The sequence below is a fragment of the Cetorhinus maximus genome, chromosome 14 (assembly GCF_964194155.1).
Source record: "Cetorhinus maximus chromosome 14, sCetMax3.hap1.1, whole genome shotgun sequence".
Classification (NCBI taxonomy): domain Eukaryota; kingdom Metazoa; phylum Chordata; class Chondrichthyes; order Lamniformes; family Cetorhinidae; genus Cetorhinus; species Cetorhinus maximus.
In genome coordinates, this window is record NC_135892.1 from 6,451,856 (window position 1) to 6,476,371 (window position 24,516).

Here is a 24,516-nt window from a genome sequence, read left to right on the forward strand (position 1 = left end):
CTTTACGTTTGTCTTCACGGAAGAAGGTACAGAAAATCTCCCCGAAATACCAGGCGACCATTGGACATGTGAAACCGAGGAGTTAAAAGAAATTAGTATTAGTAAAGAGGTAATACTTGAAAAGTTAACTGTACTGAAGGTTGACAAATGCCCTGGACCAGATGAATTTCATTCCAGAATGTTGAAGGAGGTGGCCGAAGAGGTAGTGGATGCATAATTTATTTTTATCCGTTCACGGATGTGGGCTTCGCTGGCTGGACCAGCTGGACCCATCCCTATCGCCCTTGAGAAGGTGGTGGTGAGCTGCCTTCTTGAACCGCTCCAGTCCATGTGGTTTAGAAACACCCACAGTGCTGTTAGGAAGGGAGTTCCAGGATTTTGACCCAGTGACAGTGAAGGAACGGTGATATATTTCCAAGTCAGGATGGTGAGTGACTTGGAGGGGAACTTCCAGGTGGTGGTGTTCCCATCTATCTGTTGCCCTTGTCCTTCTAGATTGTAGTGGTCGTGAGTTTGGAAGGTGCTGGCTAAGGAGCCTTGGTGAATTCCTGCAGTGCATCTTGTAGATGGTACACACTGCTGCCACTGTGCGTCGGTGGGTGGAGGGAGTGAATGTTTGTGGATGTGGTGCCAATCAAGCGGGCTGCTTTGGCCAGGGTGGTGTCAAGCTTCTTGAGCGTTGTTGGAGCTGCACTCATCCAGGCAAGTGGAGAGTATTTCATCACACTCCTGACTTGTACCTTGTAAATGCTGAACAGGCTTTGGGGAGTCAGGAGGTGAGTTATTCGTCACAGGATTCCTAGCCTCTGACCTGCTCTTGTAGCCACAGTATTTATATAGCTAGTCCACTTCTGTTTGGTCAATGGTAACCCCCAGGATGTTGATAGTGAGGGGACAATGATGGTAATGCCATTGAATATCAAGGGGCAATGGTTAGATTCTCTCTTGTTGGAGATGGTCATTGCCTGGCACTTGTGTGGCGCGAATGTTACTTGCCATTTGTCAGCCCAAGCCTGGATATTGCCCAGGTCTTGCTGCATTTGGACAGGGACTGCTTCAGTATCTGAGGAGTCGTGAATGGTGCTGAACATTGTGCAATCATCAGCGAACATCCCCATTTCTGAATTTATGATGGGAGGAAGATCATTGATGAATCAGCTGAAGATGGTTGGGCCAAGAACACCACCCTGAGGAGCTCCCGCAGTGATGTCCTGGAGCTGGGATGATTGACCTCTAACAACCACGACAATCTTCCTTTGTGCTAGGTTTGACTCCAACCAGTGGAGAGTTTTCCCCCTGATTCCAATTGACTCCAGTTTTGCTAGGGCTCCTTGATGCCACACTTGGTCAAATGCGGCCTTGATGTCAAGGGCAGTTATTCTCACTTCAACTCGGGAGTTCAGCTCTTTTGTCCATGTTTGAACCAAGGCTGTAATGATGTCAGGACCTGAATGGCCCTGGCAAAACCCAAACTGGGCGTCAGTGAGCAGATTATAGTTAAGCAAATGCCGCTTGATAGCACTGTTGATGATCTCCTCCATTACTTTACTGATGTTCAAGAGTAGACTGATAGGGGCGGGGAGCAGTAATTGGCTAGGCTGGATTTATCCTGCTTTTTGTGTACAGGACACGCTTGGGCAATTTTCCACATAGCTGGGTAGATACCAATGTTATAGTTGTACTGGGACAGCTTGGCTAGGGGCACGGCAAGTTCTGGAGCACAAGTCTTCAGTACTATTTCCAGAATATTGTCAGGGCCATAGTCTTTGTACTATCCAGTGCCTTCAGCCATTTCTTTATGTCACGTGAAGTGAATCGAATTGGCTGAAGACTGGCATCTTTGATGCTGGGGACCTCCGGAGGAGGCCAAGATTGATCATCCACTCGGCACTTCTAGCTGAAGATTGTTGCGAATGCTTCAGCCTTATCTTTTGCACTGATGTGCTGGGCTCCCCCATCATTGAGGATGGGGATATTTGTGGAGCCTCCTCCTCCAGTGAGTTGTTTAATTGCCCGCTACCATTCACGACTGGATGTGGCAATACTGCAGAGCTTAGATCTGATCCGTTAGTTGTGGAATTGCTTAGCTCTGTCTATCATTTGCTGTTTATGCTGTTTGGCATGCAAGCAGTCTTGTGTTATAGATTCACCAGGCTGACACCTCGTTTTTAGGTATGCCTGGTGCTGCTCCTGGCATGCCCTCCTGCACTCTTCATTGAACCAGGGTTGATCCCCTGGCTTCGTGGTAATGGTAGAGTGGGGGATATGCCAGGCCATGAGGTTACAGATTGTGTTTGAGTACAATTCAGTTGCTGCTGTTGGCCCACAGTGCCGCATAGATGCCCAATCTTGAGTTGCTAGATAGGTTTGAAATCTATCTCATTCAGCACGTTGGTAGTGCCACACGACATGATGGAGGGCATCCTCAATGTGAATTGGGACTTCGTCTCCACAATGACTATGCAGTGGCTCTCGTACCGATACTGTCCTTCTTTCAAAATTCTATAGATTATGGAAAGGTTTCTGTGGACTGGAAAGTAGCAAATGTAACCCCACTTTTTAAGAAGAGAGGAGGAAGGAGAATGGAGAATTACAGACCTGTTAGTTTGATGTCAGTAGTAGAGAAAATGTTAAAATCTATTATAAAGGATGTGATAACTGGACATTTAGTAAAGATTGGCAAAATTGGGCAGAATCAGCATGGATTTATGAAAGGGAAATCATGTTTGACAAACTTGTTGGAGTTTTTTGAGGATGTTACTTGTAGCATTGATAAAGGAGAACCAGTGGATGTGGTGCATTTGGATTTTCAGAAGGCTTTTGATAAAGTCCCACACAGGAGATATGTAAATAAAATTAGAGCGCATGGGATTGGGGGAAATGTATTTGTATGGATTGAATATTGGTTAAAAGACAGAAATCAGAGAGTCGGAATAAACGGATCATTCTCAGAATGGCAGGCTGTTACTAATGGGTTACCACAAGGATCACTCCCAGGTCCACAACTGTTCACAGTCTGTATAAATGATTTAGATGTGGGCACCAGTAGTAATATTTCCAAATTTGCCGATGACACCAAACTGGGTGGGAATTTAAGTTGTGAGGAGGATGCGAGGAGGCTTCAAAAGGATTTGGACAGGCTAAGTGAATGGGCTAGAACATGGCAGATGGAATAAAATATAAATAAGTGTGAAGTTATTGACAGTGGCAGAAAAAACAGACAGAATATTTCTTAAATGGTGAGAGGTTGGGAAGTGCACGTTGTCCAAAGGGACCTGGGTGTCCTTGTTCATGAGTCATTAAAAGTTAGTATGCAGATGCAGTAAACAATTAGGAATGCAAATGGTATGTTGGCGTTCATTGTGAGGAGATTTGAGTACAGGAGTACGGATGCCATGCTGCAGTTTTATAGATCCTTGATGAGCCCTCACCTGGAGTATTGTGCACAGTTTTGGTCTCCTTATCTAAGGATGGATATACCTGCCATAGAAGAAGTGCAACTGAGGTTCACCAGATTAATCCCTGGGATGGTGGGATTGTTTTGTGAGGAGAGATTGCGGAGTCTGGGTCTGTATTCGCTAAATTTTCAAAGAATGAGGTGTGACCTCATTGAAATTTACAAGATTCTTTCAGGGCGTGACAGGGTGGATGTGGATAAGATGTTTCCTCTGGCTGGTGAGTCTAAAACCAGGGGACACAATCTCAGGATAAGGGATAGGCTATTTAATACTGAGATGAGGATGAATTTCTTCACTTAGAGGGTGGTGAATCTTTGGATTTCTCTAGTCTAGAGTGCTGTGGAAGTTCAATCACTGAGCATATTGAAGACAGAAATTGCTAGATTCCTGAATACTAATATAACATCAAGGGATATGGGGATAATGCAGAAAAGTGGCATTGAGGTGGATGATCAGCCATGATCTAATTGAATGGCAGAGCAGGCTTGACCCGCCAACTGTTCCTACTCCTGTTCCTATGTTCCTATCTACTTCCACTTCTGTAGTGGTACTGTTTCCATCTTGGTCTCAGCTCATCTGCTGCTGAATCTCTGCCTTCGTTACCCCTAGACTTGCCTATTCCAATGCCCTTCCAGCCTACCTGCCTTCCAGCTCCCACACTGGGAATGTGCCTCAATTTAAAAGTTGCCAAGTCCCTCCTCCTGTCACTCTCCATCTCTGTAACCTCCTCCAACCCTACAACCCTCTGAGAACTATACATTCCTCCCACTACAGTCTCTTATACACTTCCCACTTCCTTCACCCCACTATTGGTGGCCGTGCCTTTAGTTGTGTAGGCCCTAAGCTCTGGAATTTCCTACCTAAACCGCTCTACCTCTCTCTCTGCTCCTTTCAAAATGCTGCTTAAAACCTAACTCTTTGACCCACTTTTTCGTTCACCTACCCTAATGTCGCCATCTTTGGCTGGGTGTCAACTTTTTTCACTGATTGCTACTTGAAAGAGATAATCGATGTCCATCATTTCAATCCTTTGTTCATTCCATCGGTTTTAGCAGTTCTATTCTACATTACTGGCTGTTTCTTAAAAGCATGCCACACAACTGGTTTAACTCAATGTGTTAGCTAATTATTAACTGCCTGTTGATACTGTGATTAGCTAACAAATCAACTTTGTTTTGAGAGTGTGTCCTCAAATACTTCTTTGAAACCAGTGCTAGGGAGCAGGGAGCAGGTAATTAGGACTTGTACAATTTGCCACCCTGTCACCTTCATTTAGCATTCTTTCCAGAATTTACAGATAGGTAGAAATCAAAAATAAATTAATTACTCAGCTATATAAAAAAATAAAACTGATAGCTAAACATCCATAACCAATTAATTTAAAATGGACTGTAATTCCAACAAAATCCCTTCCATTTTGCAATCTTCAATCACTGTTTTTAATCTTGCAAGGATTGTCATGGAGTAAGAATTGTACATAGTTTGATAAATGGTGCACTATTTCTTAGCAGGCATTAGAGAACATTATAAAATATATTGCCATTCTTAAAACAACTTTATGTGGTCCAAGGGCCAACAATAAGCCCTATTAAAATGGCCAGACAATATTTTTCAATCAATACAACTTCAGTTCAGTTTCTGCAGCTGAATCCAAATATAATGAAGATGATTTTGTGGAAGTGCACTCCCAATGGGGAGGGTCACCCGATGGGAGCACATATCGGAAAATTACAGGAATCCTGACCGCAGTTGTCCGCCAATGACTGGAAAATCATGGGGAGCACACCCACAGCGCCCCAATATGCACTCCTGGAGGCTCGCGATTCCCATTTGTAAAATCAGACCGAATACGCTTTCCGAAAGGATGAAAGTTACAACTGCGGTAAATTTCAATCAGTGCAAGATTATTCAGTGTGCTTTCCAATTATGTACTAAAGACCTGTCATTCTCAGCTTACCACTGTGACCGTCCACTTCATTTTAATCTCGAGAGCCATGCTGCTGTACTGTGCTGGGAGCAGATGGGTCAGATATCCAGGCTCAGCAAGTCAAGCGCACCAACTATGTAGCAAAATTAAAATATTAATCAATGACTTCATGAGCTTTACTAGGAACTAAGCAAGCAGATTGTTAGCTTTGTAAGTAGGTCGCACATTGTGCTGAGCAATCTTGCTTTGTCCTTAGCCATCTGGTATCATGAATCAATGTCAGACGGATGAAAATATATCCAAGAAGGTGACCTTGGGAAGTGTACTGGTCCAGTGAGCTTAGGCCACAAGAGCTTTATCTGCTTCTGCAAGTTTATTTTAAGGAGAACTTGAGTAGTGGTAGTAATTCTGGGAACAAGGTACTCTTCAGGTATTATATTATTAAATCCTTTTATAAAGCACAGCTCTTAACTTCATTTGAGGCAACATCATTACACGCAGAATTTCAGTTTAATAAACTATATCCTACCACACTCTGCTAAGGTATGTAAGTCTACCACTGTGCCACCTTAAATGTGTCATTAGGAAACTTGCATTTAGAATCACATCTCACAAAAACACACTAAAGAATTTCATGTGCACAATTTTTAGGTGCAGTTATATAGAAAAACACCAAATCCACATTAAAAAAAAACATAATGCTGCTTATAGTCAAAAGTACTTTTTTGGAGTGTTTATTTTTTTTCCAAATTGCAATGTGTTCCAGGTCCCCCATGAATACAAGCTTAATACGGGTTAAAAGGCAATTTTTGCCTTTTAACAGTAGTTATGTAGAGATGTGGAGGGGTAATACTAGGGATAAGCAAGAGGCTTTGAAAACATCCAGAGGGAATTTACATAAATTTCGAAGTTATGTGAAAGCAGGTGACCTAAGATAAGGCCAAAGAAACAGCAAACGTCAGGTTACAGGGCACACCTTCAGCAACAGGTAAATATTTTTCCATTTTCCCAGATGCTCCTAAACGTTTGATATTTTTAAAAAGACACGGTTGAAAAAGCTTGAGTTTTAAAGTGATGGGGGTTTGAAACGACAGAAGCTTATCTGATTTTTAACTAAAGTTTACTGAAGTGTGGAGGGAATCCTAATAATTGGGAAGTGGGAAGCTTAATCCTTCTTTTAAATAGCCAAGAACCATACTTGGAAAACTATAAACAATTACATTTAAAATTACTTGGCGGCTAATTCTCTGAAATGAGGTTAAGATCTAATGCAAGAACCAGTTGGAAAAGCATAACTGATTAACATATTGGATTCAGGAGAGAGAAAGTCATGTTTAACTGACCTGCATTTTTATGCTATTGCTCCATGTTTGATAAAGTGGTTAATATATACTTGTGCTTTCAGAAAACTGATATAAATGCTTACAGGAAACTGGATTATTCCAAGGAACACCCTTAATTTCTTAAGGAGAAAGTAGACAAGTCTGTGCTGACCAGGAACCCCACAACTATCTGTACAGTGCCTAAGGAATTGATAATAATAGCTTTTATGAATTAAGGGGGAGACAGTGGTGCACGGTAATGCAATTGGACTAGTAATCTAGGGGCTCAGGCTAATGCTCTGGAGACATGGGTTCAAATCCCACCATAGCAGCTGGTGGAATTTAAACTCAATGAACAAGTCTAGAATACAAAGCTGGTCTCAGGAATGGTGACCCTCACAACTATCATCGATTGTTGTAAAAAACCCCCTCTGGTTCACTCATGCCCTTTGTCTACCATCCTTGCCTGGCCTGGCCTACATGTGACTTCAGACAACGTGGTTGACTCTAGACTCGCAGCGATGTGGTTGACTCTTAAACTGCCCTCAGAAATGGCCTCGTAAGCCACTTAGTTGAGGGCAATTGGGGATGGGCAACAAATGCTGCCCTTGTCAGCGACACCCACTTCCCATGAAAGAATAAACAAACAATAATGAGCCATTAGGCTGAGAATTATAGACCAGTTACCCTATCATCAACTGGGAGAAAATACCCAAGACCGTACGCTATCCGTATTCATTTAAAGAAAATGAGCAGGCAGCTTGAATTACTCACACACCTCAGCAATCTATTGGGGTTCTTTGAGGATGTAACTCATATAGCAGATGAGGCCCGTCCAGTGGATACGAGGGTAAATTTGTGGGTCCTGCCTGCCCACCAGTGAACAAGGCCCAAAGGGAATGGGAGAGGACGGGGGTGGGGTGCAGTTATAGTCCTGTCAGTGATCCAGGCTGTCTTTCAGAGGGTGAGGTTAATGACATTTCTGAATAATTTTGAAAAGTCAAGTATATGGGGTATTTACAGAAAACCGCTGCTTAAGAATGACGAATTAGCTAGTCGGACTGACAGTAGGAAGCACAAGGCAATGGTAAAGTGAGAAATGTTTTGACTGGAAGCCGCAAAGTTCCACAGGGATTCCTGGGGCCCTGCTGGTGGCTGTGTTAGTAAACAATTGTAACAGTTGAAGCACACGGCCAGAAGGCAACGTGGGCAACTCGCTGCATTGTTTCATAAACATGACAAAAGAAAGCTGGGGAAAAAGGATAGTAGAGCCAGCTGGTGCTAGAAGACAATCGCAGCAAGGCGAGAACGGAAAACAGCAGTGGGCAGGACCAACCAAGGGGTGGGGGTGGGGGGGGGAAGGGTGCACTGTAACAGAAAACTGGGGTGAGCAGCACAAACAAAGACTCTTAAAGGCATGGACGTATGTAAATGTAGGTCTCACTGCACTTTGCTGACTTGTTGCTGGTCCAATATTGGGCAGCCTAGCGCCCAAACCAGCCAGCCAATCCAGTAGGTTGCACGGGTGGGTTAGGTCGAAGGGAAAGTGAGAGCAGGGGGTGGAGGGGGGTTGTTTTTGGGTGTCTGGATACTTGCAGCCCACATTATTCTTGTGGAAACCACAGAAACAATCCCGCACCGCGCTAGTCATTGTCTCACTAACCTTTTTTTTGGGGGGGGCCTCTTCCTCTTCATCGCTACCTGACTGCAGGGACTTCAGTTACATGAATAGATTGGTGAAGCTGGGACTGTTCTCTTTGGAAAAGAGGAGGTCGACAGGAGATTTGATCAAGGTGTTCAAAATCATGAGGGGTCCAAACAGAGTAGATAGGGAGAAACTCGCAGAAGTGTCATGAACCCGAGGACACAGATTTAAGGTGCTTGCCAAAAGAACCAGAGATGGCATTGGGAAATACTTTATTATGCAGCAAGTGGTTATGACCTGGAATGCATTCCCTGAAAGAGTGGCGGAGGCAGATTCAATGATGGCTTTCAAAAGGCAATTGGATAAGCGCCTGAAGGGAAAAAGTGCAGAGCTAGAGGGAAAGTTTGGTGGGATGGGACCAGCTAAATTGCTCTTGCAAAGAGTCTGCATGTACGGGCTCAAACAGGCTGAATGGCCGTCTCCTGTACTACAACCATTCTATGATTCTATTCAAAGATTTTACCTGGTAGAATTGGGTGGAACATGCACATAGGACCCCCCATTAGCATATAGGAATAAGGGATCTGCCTGATTCAGGCATCACTTGGGTCACCCAGCTGAAGGCTCCAGTAAATATAGCATGGATCAGGAAGTGGGCATTAGGTTCATCACAATTATTTAAACTCTGCCAGCCTGTCTGTGGGTGAAGTTGGCGCTACTGTACTACTGACAGCTCCAACCAATGCATGCCTTCAGCCTGTGCCCAAAGTGTGGAGCACCGCAAAGCTGAGGCGTCATTGATAGCACATTGGTGCCATTTGGCCAAGGATTTGCAAAAATCCATTGCTACATATTCAGCACTACAAATTACTGCCAACCTTTACAGCTAAAAGGATAGTGAAAATGAACCATTTAACTAATGCACAATCAAACTAGAGCTCCATAACTGGCATCTATTATATGTTTAACATTTAAGGAATTGTTGGGAAAATAATATCTTCATTTTGCCATATATGATAGGTTTCTTTCCTCCTGCATTTATGAAAGATCTAGTCTAGTCTTACAAAGCCTATGCTTCAGTTAACTAAAGTCATCGCTGCAACTTTCACCAGTGTTACATCCTGCTCAGTGGTGGATTGCAGTGCAGATAAATATGCGTCAAAAGGCCCCTTCAGTCCTACAGTAATTCTGGTGGTGGTGGTGAAGCAACCAAAGGTTAGGACCTAATATGTCATCACGAACCAAAATGGCCACCCTGTTTTGCCTCTAGAGAGTTCACGTATCCTGTAGGATCTGGTCAAGTAATATGAGCTTTTACCACACAACAGAAAATGCTGGAAAAACTCAGCAGGTCTAGCAGCATCTGTGAAGAGAGAATCAGAGTGAATGTTTCGAGTCCGTATGACCCTCCCTCAGAGCCTTCTTCAGCTGAAGAAGGGTCATACGGACTCAAAACGTTCACTCTGTCTCTCTCTCCACAGACAATGCCAGACCTGCTGAGCTTTTCCGGCATTTTCTGTTTCTGTTTCAGATTTCCAGCGTCCACATGTCAGCTTTTATCTGAGCTTTATCACCTTGTGCTAAGCCATTACGTGGAAGTGCTGAGCATTCACAGATTTCTTGACAATTCTTTTTTTTTGTCTGTGATGTTGATGAAGTAGCTCGTTAGTCATTTGAGAAGTATTAAGGGATTAATTGTAGGAGGCACATTGTGATTGGCTGTTTCTTTCCTTTTGCTGCTCACTTGCAAACAAAAGAAGCTTAGGAACAGGAAGAAAGAATGCAGGTTTGATAATGGAGAGCGGCAGGTGTCAAAAACAATACACAGTCGCATTAAGAACAAAGTACCAGTGGGATGGGATAAAAGAGAGTGCCTGATCAAACAGCGGGTCAATTCCCAAATCACAGAGCAGTAGAATGTCACCATTCCAACTTAAACCTCTTGCAGTTGACGGTCTGTAAAATCTCTACCTCTTTTGCAATTAATAGACGGTCAGCATTATTTGATGTGTTCAACAGGGGCCCTAATTGCGGGTAGCACAGGTAGAATGCTGTTAAAAGTTAGTGGAAAGGCCAAATTGATTTTCAGATCTGCTAAATTTAATAGGATACCATTTCTGATGTCAGATACAACATTGATTCGGTATGCTTAAAATTACTCAAGGCCAGATACCTTGCTGGATGATGAATTTACTTGTAAAATGTAACTCCTTCCCCGAAGATTTTTTAAAAATTATTGTTGCCAGATAATTGCACTCTGAACACGGTCAGTGTTTTATTCATGGTCAGCGATTTATGTTCAAATCAATCACCAGGTTTGGCAGGTTCTGTCCTATAAAAGAGCTGTCTCTGAAGACTAGCAGAAATCCCAGTCACAGGCACAGTGAGTTGACAGTGGATTTGAGTGAAGGTGGTGTTTGGAGAGGATGTACAAGTATATGATCGATAAAAAGGTGGATCAAACTGCCTGAGTAGTTAGTAGTTGTTTTTGTATCTTCAATCTCTTCCCTTGGAGAACAGTATAAAACAATGGAAGGATTCCCAGGATAATTAACACTCTCACAACCGCGATTTGAACCCTCCACCATGGCCTTAATCACCTTTCTACCAGTCCATGGGGTCATAAGATGATAAGAAATAAGACCCGGAGGAGGCCATTCAACCCATTGAGCCTGTTCCACCGTTCGATAAGATGATGGCAGATCTGATAGTGGCTTCAACTCCCCAAGTTCCTTCCTGCCCCCCATAGCCCTTGACTCCCTTGTCAATCAAAAGTCTATCTAACTCAGCCTTGAATATATTCAATGACCAAGCCTCCACTGCTCTCTGTGGATGAGAATTCCAAAGACTAATGACCCTCAGAGAGAAGAAATTCCTCCTCATCGCCATTTTAAAAGGGTGACCCCTGATTTTTGAACGGGGTACTCTAGACTCCCCCGCTAGGGGAAACATCTCCCAGCATCTACCCTTTCAAGTCTCCTCAGAATCTTACATGTTTCAATAAGATCACTCCACATTCTTCTACACTCCAATGGCTATAGGCCCAACCTGCTCAATCTTTCCTCGTAACACAACCTCTTCGTCTCAGGAGTCTGCCTAGTGAACCTTTTCTGAGCTGCTTCCAATGCAGTGCTGGTGGTTAAGGTGGAAGGGTTTTTTTGAGTTCTCTCTCACTGGATGTGAGTCTCCCACAATAGAGGAGATTACATTGGGAGCAGCGAATATTGAATATGAAACTGAAAGAAGTACAAGTAAATCGGTGTTTCACCTGGAAAGGATGTTTAGGGCCCTGGGTGGTGGGAAGGAAGGAGATAACAGGGCAGGTGCTGCATCTTCTGCGTTTGCACAGACGGCTGCCATGAGAAAGGGAAGGGGTATATTGGAGATGATTGAGCGATGAGACACCAAGATGTCTCATGGGATGTCAAACCAGAACTCAGAACCAGGCATGTCTGGAGTGGGGTTTGAACTTTGCACCTTCTGGCTCAGAGGCACAATGTTTCTGCGTTTTTTAAAATTGGATTTATTCAATAGTAAAAACATTTGCAACATTATGATCATTCCATTGTATGACCAGCACCCAGCAATGTAAACAATGTCATGACTAAAGGATCAGCAACCTCAGTATCATTCGCCACCCCACATCACCATTCCTCCATTATGCTTCAGCTTCAAAAACTAAAGTTCAATTTGTCTTCCATAACATATTAATCTTTTGTACTTCAAAAAGCTGATCAACCATGCCATCCCTCAATTCCTTTTCCAAATAAAACATCCACTGAGCCTTATAATGATCGTTTAGCCTCTATTTAAAATACTCTTTCAGATTTGTTCTCCTTCATTTATAAAACACAAATCTCGCCACAATGAACGTTAGATTAGCTGCTGCTAGACTTGAGCAGATTCTCTGGTGAGCCCCATCTCAGCATTGAGTCCCGTGGGGCTCACATTGAGAATCAGTAAGCAAATGTTCATTCTGCCCAAGCAGAGGGTATATGTTGGCATCAGAGCCTTGGCCACCCTTGAGAGGTTATTGAACCTCTTTCTACATGTGCAGCAGTTCTTAGGCCACTGGAAGTTGCACTGACTCCCTCCAGACAGACTGCACCACTCTCCTGTACAACCACGTGCCCTCGGTGCCCACCAGACTGTCCCTCCTGACCCTCACTTCTATCAGCAGCACCCACCACTGGCTCTACGGAAAGCCTAGGACATTCCAGCTGGTGACGCCCACCCAACATTGCTGCTCCTCTGCCAACCGGCTAAGAATTGCTGGTGCCCTTTACATAGAAATATAAGAAAATGGGGCAGGGAAAGGCCATTCGGCCCCTCAGGCCTGCTCTGCTTTCAGTAAGATCATGGCTGGTATGATTGTGGCTTCAACTCCACTTTCCTGCCTTCTCTCATAACCCTTGATTCCCTTGTAGATCAGAAGCCTGCCTAACTCAGTCTTGAATATAATCAGAGTCTTTGAATGTTTTTAAGGCAGGGGTAGATCGGTTCTTGATAAACGAGGGGTGAAAGGTTATAGGGGATAGGGGGGAATGTGGAGCTGAGGTTACAACCGAGCGGCCGTGATCTTATTAAATAGAGGAGCAGGTTCAAGGGGCCAACTGGCCTTCTCCTGCCCCTAATTTGTATGTTCATATCAATGACCCAGCCTCAACTGCCCTCTGGGATAGAGAACTCCAAAGATTATTGACCTTCTTGAGAAGAAATTCCTCCCACCTCTGTATTAAATGTAAGACCCCTTATTCTGAAATGGTGCTTCCTAGTTCTAGGTTTCCCCAACAAGGGGAACATCCTCTCAGCACCTACCCTGTCAAGCTCCTTGGAACCTTACATGTTTCAATAAGATCACCTCTCATTCTTCTAAACTCCAATGGGTGTAGGCCCAACCTGCTCAACCTTTCCTCATAATAAGACAAACCCCTTCGTCCCAGGAATCAGCCGAGTGAACCTTCTCTAAACTGCCCGCAATGCTAGTATGTCCCTCCTGAAATAAGGAGGCCAAACTGGGTGCAGTACTCCAGATGTGGCCTCACGAATTCCTTTTAACTGGTTGCAGCTTTTTAAAACAGCACCACAGCACCCCCCCGCCTCCCATTGTTAATAAACCAATAGAGGGAGGCCACCTCCAATCTGCCCTGCATGGCTAATAACAGTTCCCGGATAAAATTGCAGCAGCTAAATGGCGGTTTGACATTGTGGCGTGATGTAATGGCCGCCCTATTGCCAGGAGAATCTGGGGCGAAGTTTCTATCCAGCACAAAAACAGAAAATGCTGGAAAAAGAAAACTCGGCAGGTCTGGCAGCGTCTGTAGAGAAAGAAACAAGAGTTCACAGTTCGAGCCCTCTGAATAAGGGTCATACGGACTCGAAATGTTAACTCTGTTTCTCTATCCACAGGCGCTGCGTTTTTCCAGCATTTTCTGTTTTTGTTTCAGATTTTCAGCATCCGCAGTATTTTGCCTTTGTTTCTATCCAGCACCTCCCTCGTCTTTGGTGAAAACAGAAAATGCTGGAAATTCCCAACAGGTCAGGCGGCATTTTCTGGGAGAGAAGTGTAGAGGTAACATTTCGTATCAGTCCCCTATCGGCGTCGAATGATGCAGCGGAGAAACAGGGCATTCAGCCCATCGTGCCTGGTGACGTCAGGTCGCTTTCCTTTTGCCTCTTCGTTAACCCACAGAAAAACACAGCAGAAGCTGAGGTAGAGTTAAAATGAGGTTTTATTGTTTAGGTATGAGCCGAATAATGCTTTGGCATTCAGTGACAGGTGGCACTCCCAAAGGATCCCACCGTTGCACAATAGAAAACCTCAGCTGCAGGAGGCTGTCAGTCAACACGGCTCCACTGAGGATTCTTTCAGAATAAGACCTTCTTGGAACACAAAAGCTTTTCTTTTCCTTGAAAAACATAAAGGGGGATACATAGTTTATATCAAAATAGCCTCATTTCCTTTTCTTAGAGGCTATTTCTATACTTTTATTTCAATTAAAACGCTTGCATTTTTACATAGTCTCTCTGAAGTGTTGCAAAGCACAAACATGTACAGTGAATACTTTTTCAAATGGGGTGTCTTTTTTTTGCAAATAAACTTTATCCAATAATGTTAGTTGTGTAATATCCTGTTTTTTGCTACATAAAATTATAGTTGATTCAGTCTGTTTTATTCCTGTTATACGCTGCACCTTACTGTTAGAAAACTCTGGAAAATTATTAGCTCAGCATTTTATGTTCAGATTTAACAATATTTGCTTCTAGCGTTTTCTAACATGGAACTTAAAGTCGTAGATTTGACAGGACATAGGAGACTGAGTAAATTAACATTCCAGGGAGTTGACCTAATCTACCTCGACAAGGAAATAAAGAGATAAATTATGTTTAGTCTATGCTGATTGAAAACTTCTAATTAATGACAATTACACTGCAGAATCAAATTTGAAGTTTGGTAGGGTCCCAGGGCAAGAGTATTATGAACTTCCGACATATATGCAACTGCAATTAATCATCAGGGTATTTTCAGGTCAGAATGTGAAAATACACATACCAGTTGATGCAAATTTCATTTACCTTCGCTTATAAAAGGCACCAAATTTACGGAACATACAGAATTTAAATCGTTACACTGATGTTTGGATTGATTCCACTTATTACACCAGCGTCTAGAATCATAGAAATTTACTGCACGGACAGAGGCTATTCAGCCCATCTTGTCTGTGCCAGCCTAATCCCACTTTCCAGATCTTGGTACATAGCCTTGTAGGTTATGGCACTTCAAGTGCATATCCAAGTACTTTTAAATGTGATGAGGGTTTCTGCCTCTGCCAACCTTTTCAGGCTCTAAGTTTCAGAAACCCACCACTCTCTAGGTGAAAATATGTCTCCTCAGCTCCTCTCTAATCCTTTGACCAATTACTTTAATTCTAATATTCGTTTGTTAGTACAGAATGTGAGTATTGCTGAAAGACAAGACATGCTGTCTAACTTTTTGTCTTGCGCTTATCAGGACAGATCGTAAGATTATCAACAATAAAGGGCACAACAATTTATACTACACGAGAAGAGAATACTGATTGGGTGACAAGTGGGCTCTGATTGGTAGAGGTGTTGCCATGGATAATACAGCAGGGAACAGTTAACTGCCAAACTTGTGTTCAAATTCATTTGGCTCGTTCCCCATGGCAATGCTTTGACCAATCAGAGGTGAACCTGCCTGGTGTGAATTTGAACAAAATCTTGGCAATTAACCATTCCATGCATTCTCCATGACAATGCCTCTTCCAATTAGAGTCACTTTCCAACCAATCAGCACTCTCTTCTCATGCAGTATTAGTTGTTGTTCCCTTTGCTGTTGGTAATCTTGTGATCTGTCCTAATGAGTGCAAGATGAAAAGCTTAGACAGCATGTCTCTTTTCTCAGCAATAATTTAAATCTCTGCCCCCTGGTTATTGACCTTCCTGCTAAGGGGAATTGGCCCTTCCTATATACCCCATCCAGGCCCCTCATGATTTTATACAGCTCAGTTAAATCTCCCCTCGACCATCCCTATTCAAAAGAAAACAACCCCAGCCGATCCAACCTTTCCTCATGTTGTATGTGCAAGTACCCATGCGAGAGTGCTGAGATTCACTTAAATAATTACGACACCGTATCACAACACCAACAATTTATGCTAAGACTAAAAACCGAATACCGCAGGGGATAGGAATTTGAAATAAAAATGCAACATGCTGGAGCCAGTCAGCAGATCAGGCAGCATCTGCGGAGAAGGGGAAAAGGTCAGATTAACACTTCCGCATGATGACCATTCTTGGAGCCCCAACAAGAGTTCTGAAGGGCCACAGACCTGGAAATTTAACCCTGTTCCTCTCTCCACCGATGCTGCTCGAGCGGCTCCACTGTTTTCTGCTTCTGCTTCTTTGGGTCAAGACTTGGAATTGGCATTACTGAGTACGCAATAATTGTTATATTTCCAACAAGTAAGGTATTTTGCATTGTTGCAAGACTAGTTTCTCATATTTCAAAGTGGAAAAAAAAACACCATGTTACTATGCCCATTTCTGAAATTCATAGCACACTTTCCGATTTTATGGGGCCAGTATACAATTTGTATGTTATTTATGGAAGATTGCACCGCTCCCTCGATTTCCCTGGAAATTATACATGCTTAGGGATTTAGGTATATTTGGTGTCATCTTGCTTATGTTGACTGCTATTCAACCTGGATTAGATCACTGGGTTAGGTGCATGGTGAGTAATGTAGGTAATATTATGACATGTTGGATATATTAATTTAATTAGCCTTTTTAAGAATTTTAAGTTGAATACATTTCCATTGCCAGTTATAAACCTGCTTCATATGCATTTTTTAAAAATCTAATGCATTCCTATAAATGTTGCATGTTCAACCCATGAAGCACTTGCTGTTAAATGACATTTTATTATTGTTTCCATTACTATGTGTGTCCACATTCTGTAACATTGTGTTTTTTTTGTGTGCTTCTTGCCAATATGCTTCCCTCCCTTCTCCTCCTGAAAGTATTGGTGCAAAAATTCATCAGGCCCAATCTTCAGGCCCAATCTTCAGGCCCATGCTCAGACTCGAGCACTGTGCAGTCAGCAAAAGCCTGAACCAATAGGCCCAGGAATCAAGGGAATTTGGCCTTTGGGTCTCTTCCACATATTTGTGATGGGCTGCCAGCATTGGCCGCGCCTCTAGGCAACTCGGGGGAGGGGGGGGTGGAGGATCATCAGCATTAGTTTGCTAACTCACAAGATGTGGCCCTCAACTAAGCCCCGGAGGGAGGGGGTTGAAGCAGGTTACAAAGGTGAAGGGGTAATGGTCAGCCCTAAGGATTCAATGGAGGAGTCTTGCTCCTCCTCTCTCAGTTTGTTTTTATAAAATAATTCTGAAATCCTTTGGCAACTTCTAATTAACTCTCATGCTCTTTCTGAAAAATTCCAGCAAAGGGTGCTTCAGTAGGCTGTGTGCCCTAAATTATAGTCAGGATACCTAATGCCAGGCTTGGATGCCTGCGCTGGATTGGGCACAGCAAAATGGGGTGGAGTGTACCAATTTCTATCCCGTTAATTTCTTGCGAGGGTTCTGTGGGCATCAGTCACAATCCAGTAGCCTGCCTTATGCATGAGGTATAACAGTGATCACGAGAGCCTTTATGGCCAAGCTTTCTTCTCTTTGCATGCAGGCAAGCACACACACAATTTCACTAGCCGCCATTGTGATTCGGAGGAGGAACCCTGAATGCGCACCTCCAATCCCTCGCCTGGAGCCCAGTTTTAACACATCTAACCCTGCCCAGGCTGAGATCGGCTTCCAGTCAGGGGAGCAAAACCAGGAAACTTTACGCTCACTGGATAAAATTCCTGATCCACTGAGGAATCACTCACAGTTGCATTTTTCAATTCACAGCTTGTATCCATAATAGACCAAAAGATGCACTGGCTAAATCCTAGGTTTGCCCTATAAGGAAATTTCAGTAACGTTAGCTGTTGTACTGCAGTTTGCTACAAGATTTTGGATGGAAAAAAAAACATTGCTTCTTTAATGCTCTCCAGTGAACAAGGAGCAGCTAATCCTTCTTTGACACATAATAAACAACTAAATTGGGTCAATCCTTGTAATATTGCAGCTGAAAAAAAGTGTTTCTGTAGAACTGTCTTATTTTGTTCCCATTGAGTGGTGGTCCATTATTTCATGCAATATCTGTACAGAAAGCTTTCAGTGTGATTTATTACAGGACAATGCAGAGGAGGTATTGACAGTTTTCTGTAAATAGGCCATGACTTTCACTGTAAGCGGGTGTAGGGAAGATCACTGATATCGCAGATAAAGGGGCTGAATGGTTTCACAATGCAGGGCAAAGGGAGTGGGGAAGTGGGTAACAAGGACTGTTAATGCAGGATGGTTTTTTGTCTGTTTTTTTTAAGGTGAGTGGATTAAGAAGGTGAAGAAATAATTTTCAGTGTCCACTGATCCCTGGCTTGTCTGGCTTCCCCCTCTTGCCTGCTGTGCTCTAACGTTCGCAGTTGCTGCTTGTCCTATGTTGACCAGGCTGCTGTTATTGTGTTCATCTTCCTCTAACCAGAATATATAAACAATACAGGCAGCCATGACAAGCACCAAGTGTGCTTGGTCAGGGTGAATGAAGCCACAAAGCCTCACAAAGTGAGAACCACGAATCTTGCTGAAAAGAGAGACATGTTGCTGAAGCTTTTCGCCGTACACTCATCAAACGCAAGAACGCCAAATTTCAAATGATCCCCAATTTATACTACAGGAAAAAAGGGTGCTGATTGACTGGCAAGTTGGCTTTGATCTGATGTGCCATTGTGATGCCAGGTACACAGGCTGTATGTGCCAGAAAATGGCTGATCAAATCAAACAGCATGTTCCTTCAGTTATTCGTATTCAACCAGCCTGTGCTTGCTAAACCCAAAACAAAATGTCTACTGTTAGATGTGATTGGGCTGCACTTTCTGAACAATCCTGAGTGCGCTCACAGTACACTAACAATCAATTGAAGATAATTAGTTGAGCTGGTTATATGGACCATTTATGCTTGCCAGGGACATGTGAGATTTGAACCCATGTCCCCAGATCATTAACCTGAGCCTCTGGATTGCTCGTCCAATGACATAACCACTACACTACTATCCCCCCCAGTCAGCACTCTTTTCTCCTGCAGTACAAATTGTTGTGATCGCTTGAAATTTGACATTCTTGCGTTTGTCCTGATGAGTGCAAGACGAAAAATTTCGGTAACATCTCTCTCCTTTCAGCAATGTTCAAGTGAGGAATAGTTAATTTAGCCGCCTTGGGAATTCAAAATGTCTCTGTAAACTTCTGCCTTCAGATAAGCCTCCTGTTAAATTGTTAGCTCCCATTAGCCACTTTCTGAGGACAATCTGAGATTTTGCTGAGCAGGTTGGCCACTGGGTACAACTTCTGCCCCTGCCCAGTTAAAAAAGCATCATCCCATTAGCATCACACCCTGATTTGCATATATTTATAAGGCACCCGCCTATTTCCGGCCAGGCTCAAAATTGTAACCACTGATCCCATCTAGTTGGTAGTGTTAAAATCAGAGCCTATATAGTCTGCTCCTCACGGTGCGATAGACTATCTGAAGCATTTCTGATGACTTGGTTGATAAAGTCTGTTGTACCTGAGCCATTCAGACCAGGATGTCCAAACTGAGGCCGGTCCAGGCAGCTATTTTAATGCCACAGTTCAACTTAACAACCAGCTGGCTTTGGGAGGGGACAATGATCAGTTAGGGCTTCCACTCATGCTCATTACCTAACAGTGCATGTGTGTGTTTGCATGTGTGGACAATGGGTGAGCTACAACATTGGCCCTGTGGTCAAAAAGCCTCCCATCTACATTGCGTAAGCTCACACATAAAGGCTGGCAATCGACCACTGATGGAAAAATGCCAGACATTCCCAGAACAAAGACCCAGCAGCAATCAAAGCCTTCAGTCGAGAATGAAGGGGGAAAATTGCCAAAGAAAATATGTTTTGGGGTCTCTATTTCATTCTGTGTGCAATACCTTAAGATGGGAACTGATTACTGTTCTATCTTCCAACCAGCCCAGTTACCAATACACATAACACATTTTTAGACTTTACTGAAAGGATTAACATCACCTAGAAACACAAATGTGTTGTTTATGTCAGCATACGCTTGTGTGAAAGAGGGTGTTCCCGCTCTGCGATAAAGAAGTCTTAATTTGTTTGTCTGGAGAATTTATGGCATTACAGTTTTCCTCTTGTTTGCAGTTACAGAGTGATCTTGATCAAGAATACCAAGACAAGTTTAAGAGGCTGCCTCTGGAAATCCAAGAATTTGTACAGGATACGCTGAAAGGAAAATTCAGTGAAGATGGAGATCACAGTGCTCCACCTCCCTCCCTCACACCAGACAATGGGAAATTGAACCATAAGTCATGCTCAAATGAAGATGACTTAGAAGACGATAAGTCAGATAAAGTCTTCGATACATCACTTTAATAGGCAGATCCCATCTTTAAACTGTCTTATTCTATTGCATCTTTTTTGGGGCGGGGGGCTGCAACACAGAAGGATGTAGGCAGGAGAATAACTGCTTGATTACAAGTCTGGAAGACCTAGTCAAGCATACAGTGCAGTGTCAGGGTCATGTGTGTACATTCAGTTCAAGTGCCAGTGCGGAACTAATTGTACAGTGCCACCCATTTCATCTTAAAACCATCAAAGAGGAACTTGAGACCTATAGTACTTAATAGGCCAAGCTCAACAGCCACGTATCCATAACATTGCATGATTGCACTGTGTTGTAAGAAACCTTTGCTTTAGCTGCAAGCACAGGTTTGCCATTGTCTTTGCTTTCTACATTAAGTACATTTATCTAAAGAATTGTACATTGCTGCATACTTTAATGTCGACATTGCTGAATTAAGAATGTTGCTTAATATAATGGGAGTTTTGGTTGTGCAATTCTAAAACTTACTGTATAGCTTTGTCCAGTATATTCAATGGGAAACAAGTTTCAGGGATGCATGCATGATGGAAGTATTATGGTTATCACTGTGGATACTTTATAATATAACTGTAAGAGGCAGTTTCGTCGTGGAGTTTGTGCTGTAATGTACTTTAAGGTAGCTTTACAGAGTAAAAAAGTGTCTTTGATTTGTGTGTACAAAGTAAAGTTACATTGATATCACAGTTTTTCTAAACTAAGATTGTTATTACAAGTTAATGTGAGTGATGTAACGGAAAGTCCTTATATCCAACTGCACAATCAAAATATTGTAACTTGCTACACATCTAAGTCATTTGTAAAATTTGTTTTGTACAATACCAGTGGTTGTAAATATCCCGAACTGAAGGGGAAAAAAATGCAAGCAAGTCATTGTATTAATGTGTATGAATGCACTTTGTGAATGAAATTTTAATTTCAAAATTAAACACTGAAAATGCAAGACGGCTGATGATTAATCATCACTGGTAACTTTAGTAAATATCACAATAATGGACAGTCAATGAAACAATTTGTGCAACCTGAGTTCTTTGGCATTTGGCATTATTCATTCTATGCCATATATCCAACACACAACAGATACAGGTATTGCAGCAGTTAAATTAGCAGGATAAGTGATTTAAGATTTAAGAGACTAGTTTACGTCAAAAACATTTCAATGTCATAGTGGCTGCTCAAACTATGAAATACATAAACCTGAAGACTCTTATATTGTTACTGCATTCAGTTCATGTAATTATTCTGAGTGAAAACCTTTTATTGCCATCATTTGGTGCAGTATTTGTCTAATATGATGTTTCAGTAAAACAGTCTCTTTATTTTTATACAATTTAAGGTCCCATTCTAATAAAAACACCACCATCACAGGTCCAGCTATTTAAATGCCTAGACTTGATGATGGAGCATCTTTTTTATTTACTTTTTATTGGTTTTAACTGTGACAGATTATTGCAAAAACAGAAATTCATAGTTTTATTCTGTCTGTATTACACCCCATAGTTTTCAATAGTTGTAGTGGAAGCGTGTGTGTAAATGTGTGTCTATATATATACATATATATAAAACATACATATGCATACATACACGCACGCTATATTTGTTGTTTAACGTTACTTGAATTAGATTTGTTGAATCTAACAGAAAGGGTCTATATGATGTGAAAGTCTTGTGCCTTTGAAGTGTTTGCCTTGTTCTGTATCTGTCTAAGTGGAATATTCAAAGTACTTACTGTGGAAATCTGTATCTATGGGCTGTTCTGTACTGAACTGGGTTGTATGTGCACATCATTTAACAACTGTAAACACTACAGCTTGTGTTCAGCATTAAATGCGGGTCATTTTTGGATTAGGACATTTAACAATGTTTCACAAACTTCAGCTCGTAAATCAGGTCTGGATGAATAACATTGCGTAATAAAAGTGAGTGTGATATAATTCTGTTTATCTCACTGATCATATTAAATGGATGGTCTGTGCTCTAATATTGTTCAAATGTTTTGACTTAAAGTTGACTGTAGAATAACAAAATGTGACAAAGGGAACACTTCACATAAAAAGGATGTAAATAATATTGTCTTTGACAATGACAACTTGTTCTGAAATGCGTATTCAAATTTTGTATGAATTCTATGCAATTTTCTGGCATGATGTTTCTTCCACCAGTAATTTTATGTGCGTTCATCCGTTACCATGGAAAAATAAAACTTCTTTAAACATGTGTTTCTCTGTCACCATTGCAAGAATATCTGCTATGTATTGTTTTTTGAAATAAAAACACTGCCATTTATTTTGAGAAATTAGACTGACAAAGACATAAATAAAGGACATGTGTACATGCAGCTACTTGTTTCAACTCTTTACCACAGTGCAAACTTTGGGACAGCACAATACGAACACCCAGGGGACTTAATTCTACAGCACGTGTTTCACCAAGTTTAGCCAGCAGTAATTGGGCCCTTTGGTGAATGAGTAAAACCGTGTCAGATTTAACATCTTAGTTACTTACAGGCCATAGATATCTCTGCAGTGTTTACAAATTAAGCACAAACAAAATGCAGTGGCTGTTCAGCACATCAGACTCCCACTGAACATTTCAAAAATAATGAATTATGTATGTACATTGAGGAACTCCATACACAATACTGCCGGTAACGAGGGGATCAAAGTTTGGGGACGAGACATGCTACGGAAGGGATTTTAAATGCCTATAGCAGTAGTTCAAATGGAAGAAGGTTTTTGGTAGATAGAAGTTTGACCTTTTTAACGGTCATTACCACTTGTAAATCCCAAGTGTGCTGATCTGTTATCAAAGGTGCTAACTTGAAAGTTCCAGAAAAGGCAAAAGGCACTGCATGGCAGGGCATGGCATTGTCCACACAGGGAGTTATACACATTGCACAAAAGATGGAGACGTCCATGTCAATACTGCTTGTATCATACGAAGGAGCAGGCAGCAATTAAGGAAGAAGTTCAAAGGCATTAACAAATCAGCTACGGTAAATCTACTCACCGTGTTCTTATGACATAAATTGGCAAAGTGTACATGGTTTGTCCTCCCATTCAGACTACTTAACAGCCCTCTGGATACTTGCCATGCATGTCCATCTACTGCGATGGTGTATTTTGCTGAAACAACATAGCTGTAAATCTTGCCATGCTGACGTACTTAAATGGCTTCACTTCAAAAATACTAAAAGCAGAGTGCATATACGTATACTCACATCCTTAGGGTGCACCATTTACAAGGCACAAGTCAGGATTGTGATGCAATACTCTCCACTTGCCTGGATAAGTGCAGCTCCAACAATACTCAAGAAGCTTGACACCATCCAGGACAAAGCAGCCCACTTGATTGGCACCCCATCCACAAACATTCACTCCCTACGCCACCAACAAACAGTGACAACAGAGTGTACCGTCTGCAAGACGCACTGCAGGAGCTCAACAAGACTCCTTAGACAGCACCTTCCAAACCCATGACCAGTACCATCTAGAAGGAGAAGGGCAGCAGATACATGGGAACACCACAACCTGGAAGTTGCCCTCCAAGCCACTCACCCTCCTGACTTGGAAATATATTGCCGTTCCTTCACTGTCACTGGATCAAAAATCCTGCAACTCCCTCACTAACAGCATTGTGGGTGTACCTACACCACATGGACTACAGTGGTTCATGAAGGCAGCTCACCACCACCTTCTCAAGGGCAATTGGGGATGAGAAATAAATGCTGGCCTAGCCAGCGACACCCACGCCCTGTAAATGAATAAAAAAAAGAGATGACGACTTGAGGATCATGATCACTGATATTTCCAACGTTTCAACACTGCTTGTTGAACAAGATGCAGATAACAGGAGAAAGCATCTGGAAAGAGCCTTTTATTATGGGATGATAGCCTTGCAATGCAAAAACTTTTCAGGTCCTTCAAAGAGACTACAGTAGAAATTGTTGGCATGGGTCCAATGGGGAAGGTGAAGTCAGAGGACTCCTCAAGCACAACGGCCAATTCAATCCTCCTGTACTTTTCATCCTACTCATTCTTCCATTACCTTACTAGCTCAATTCCCTCTGGATGTGTGCAGAATGACAATGCCATTTGATAGAGTATGGTCTTAGCCT

General features: G+C 42.4%; 1 protein-coding gene across 1 annotated transcript in view; it reads left to right on the forward strand.

Annotated features, from left to right (window-relative positions):
- plcb1 (phospholipase C beta 1) overlaps positions 1-22,737 on the forward strand; it is a 315,255-nt gene extending 292,518 nt beyond the window's left edge. The window contains exon 31 of the mRNA XM_078556434.1: positions 20,162-22,737. Coding sequence (XP_078412560.1) covers positions 20,162-20,392 — 231 coding nt within the window. The 3' untranslated portion in view covers positions 20,393-22,737. The remainder of the gene's footprint in view (positions 1-20,161) is intronic.
- The last annotated feature ends 1,779 nt before the right edge of the window (positions 22,738-24,516 follow it).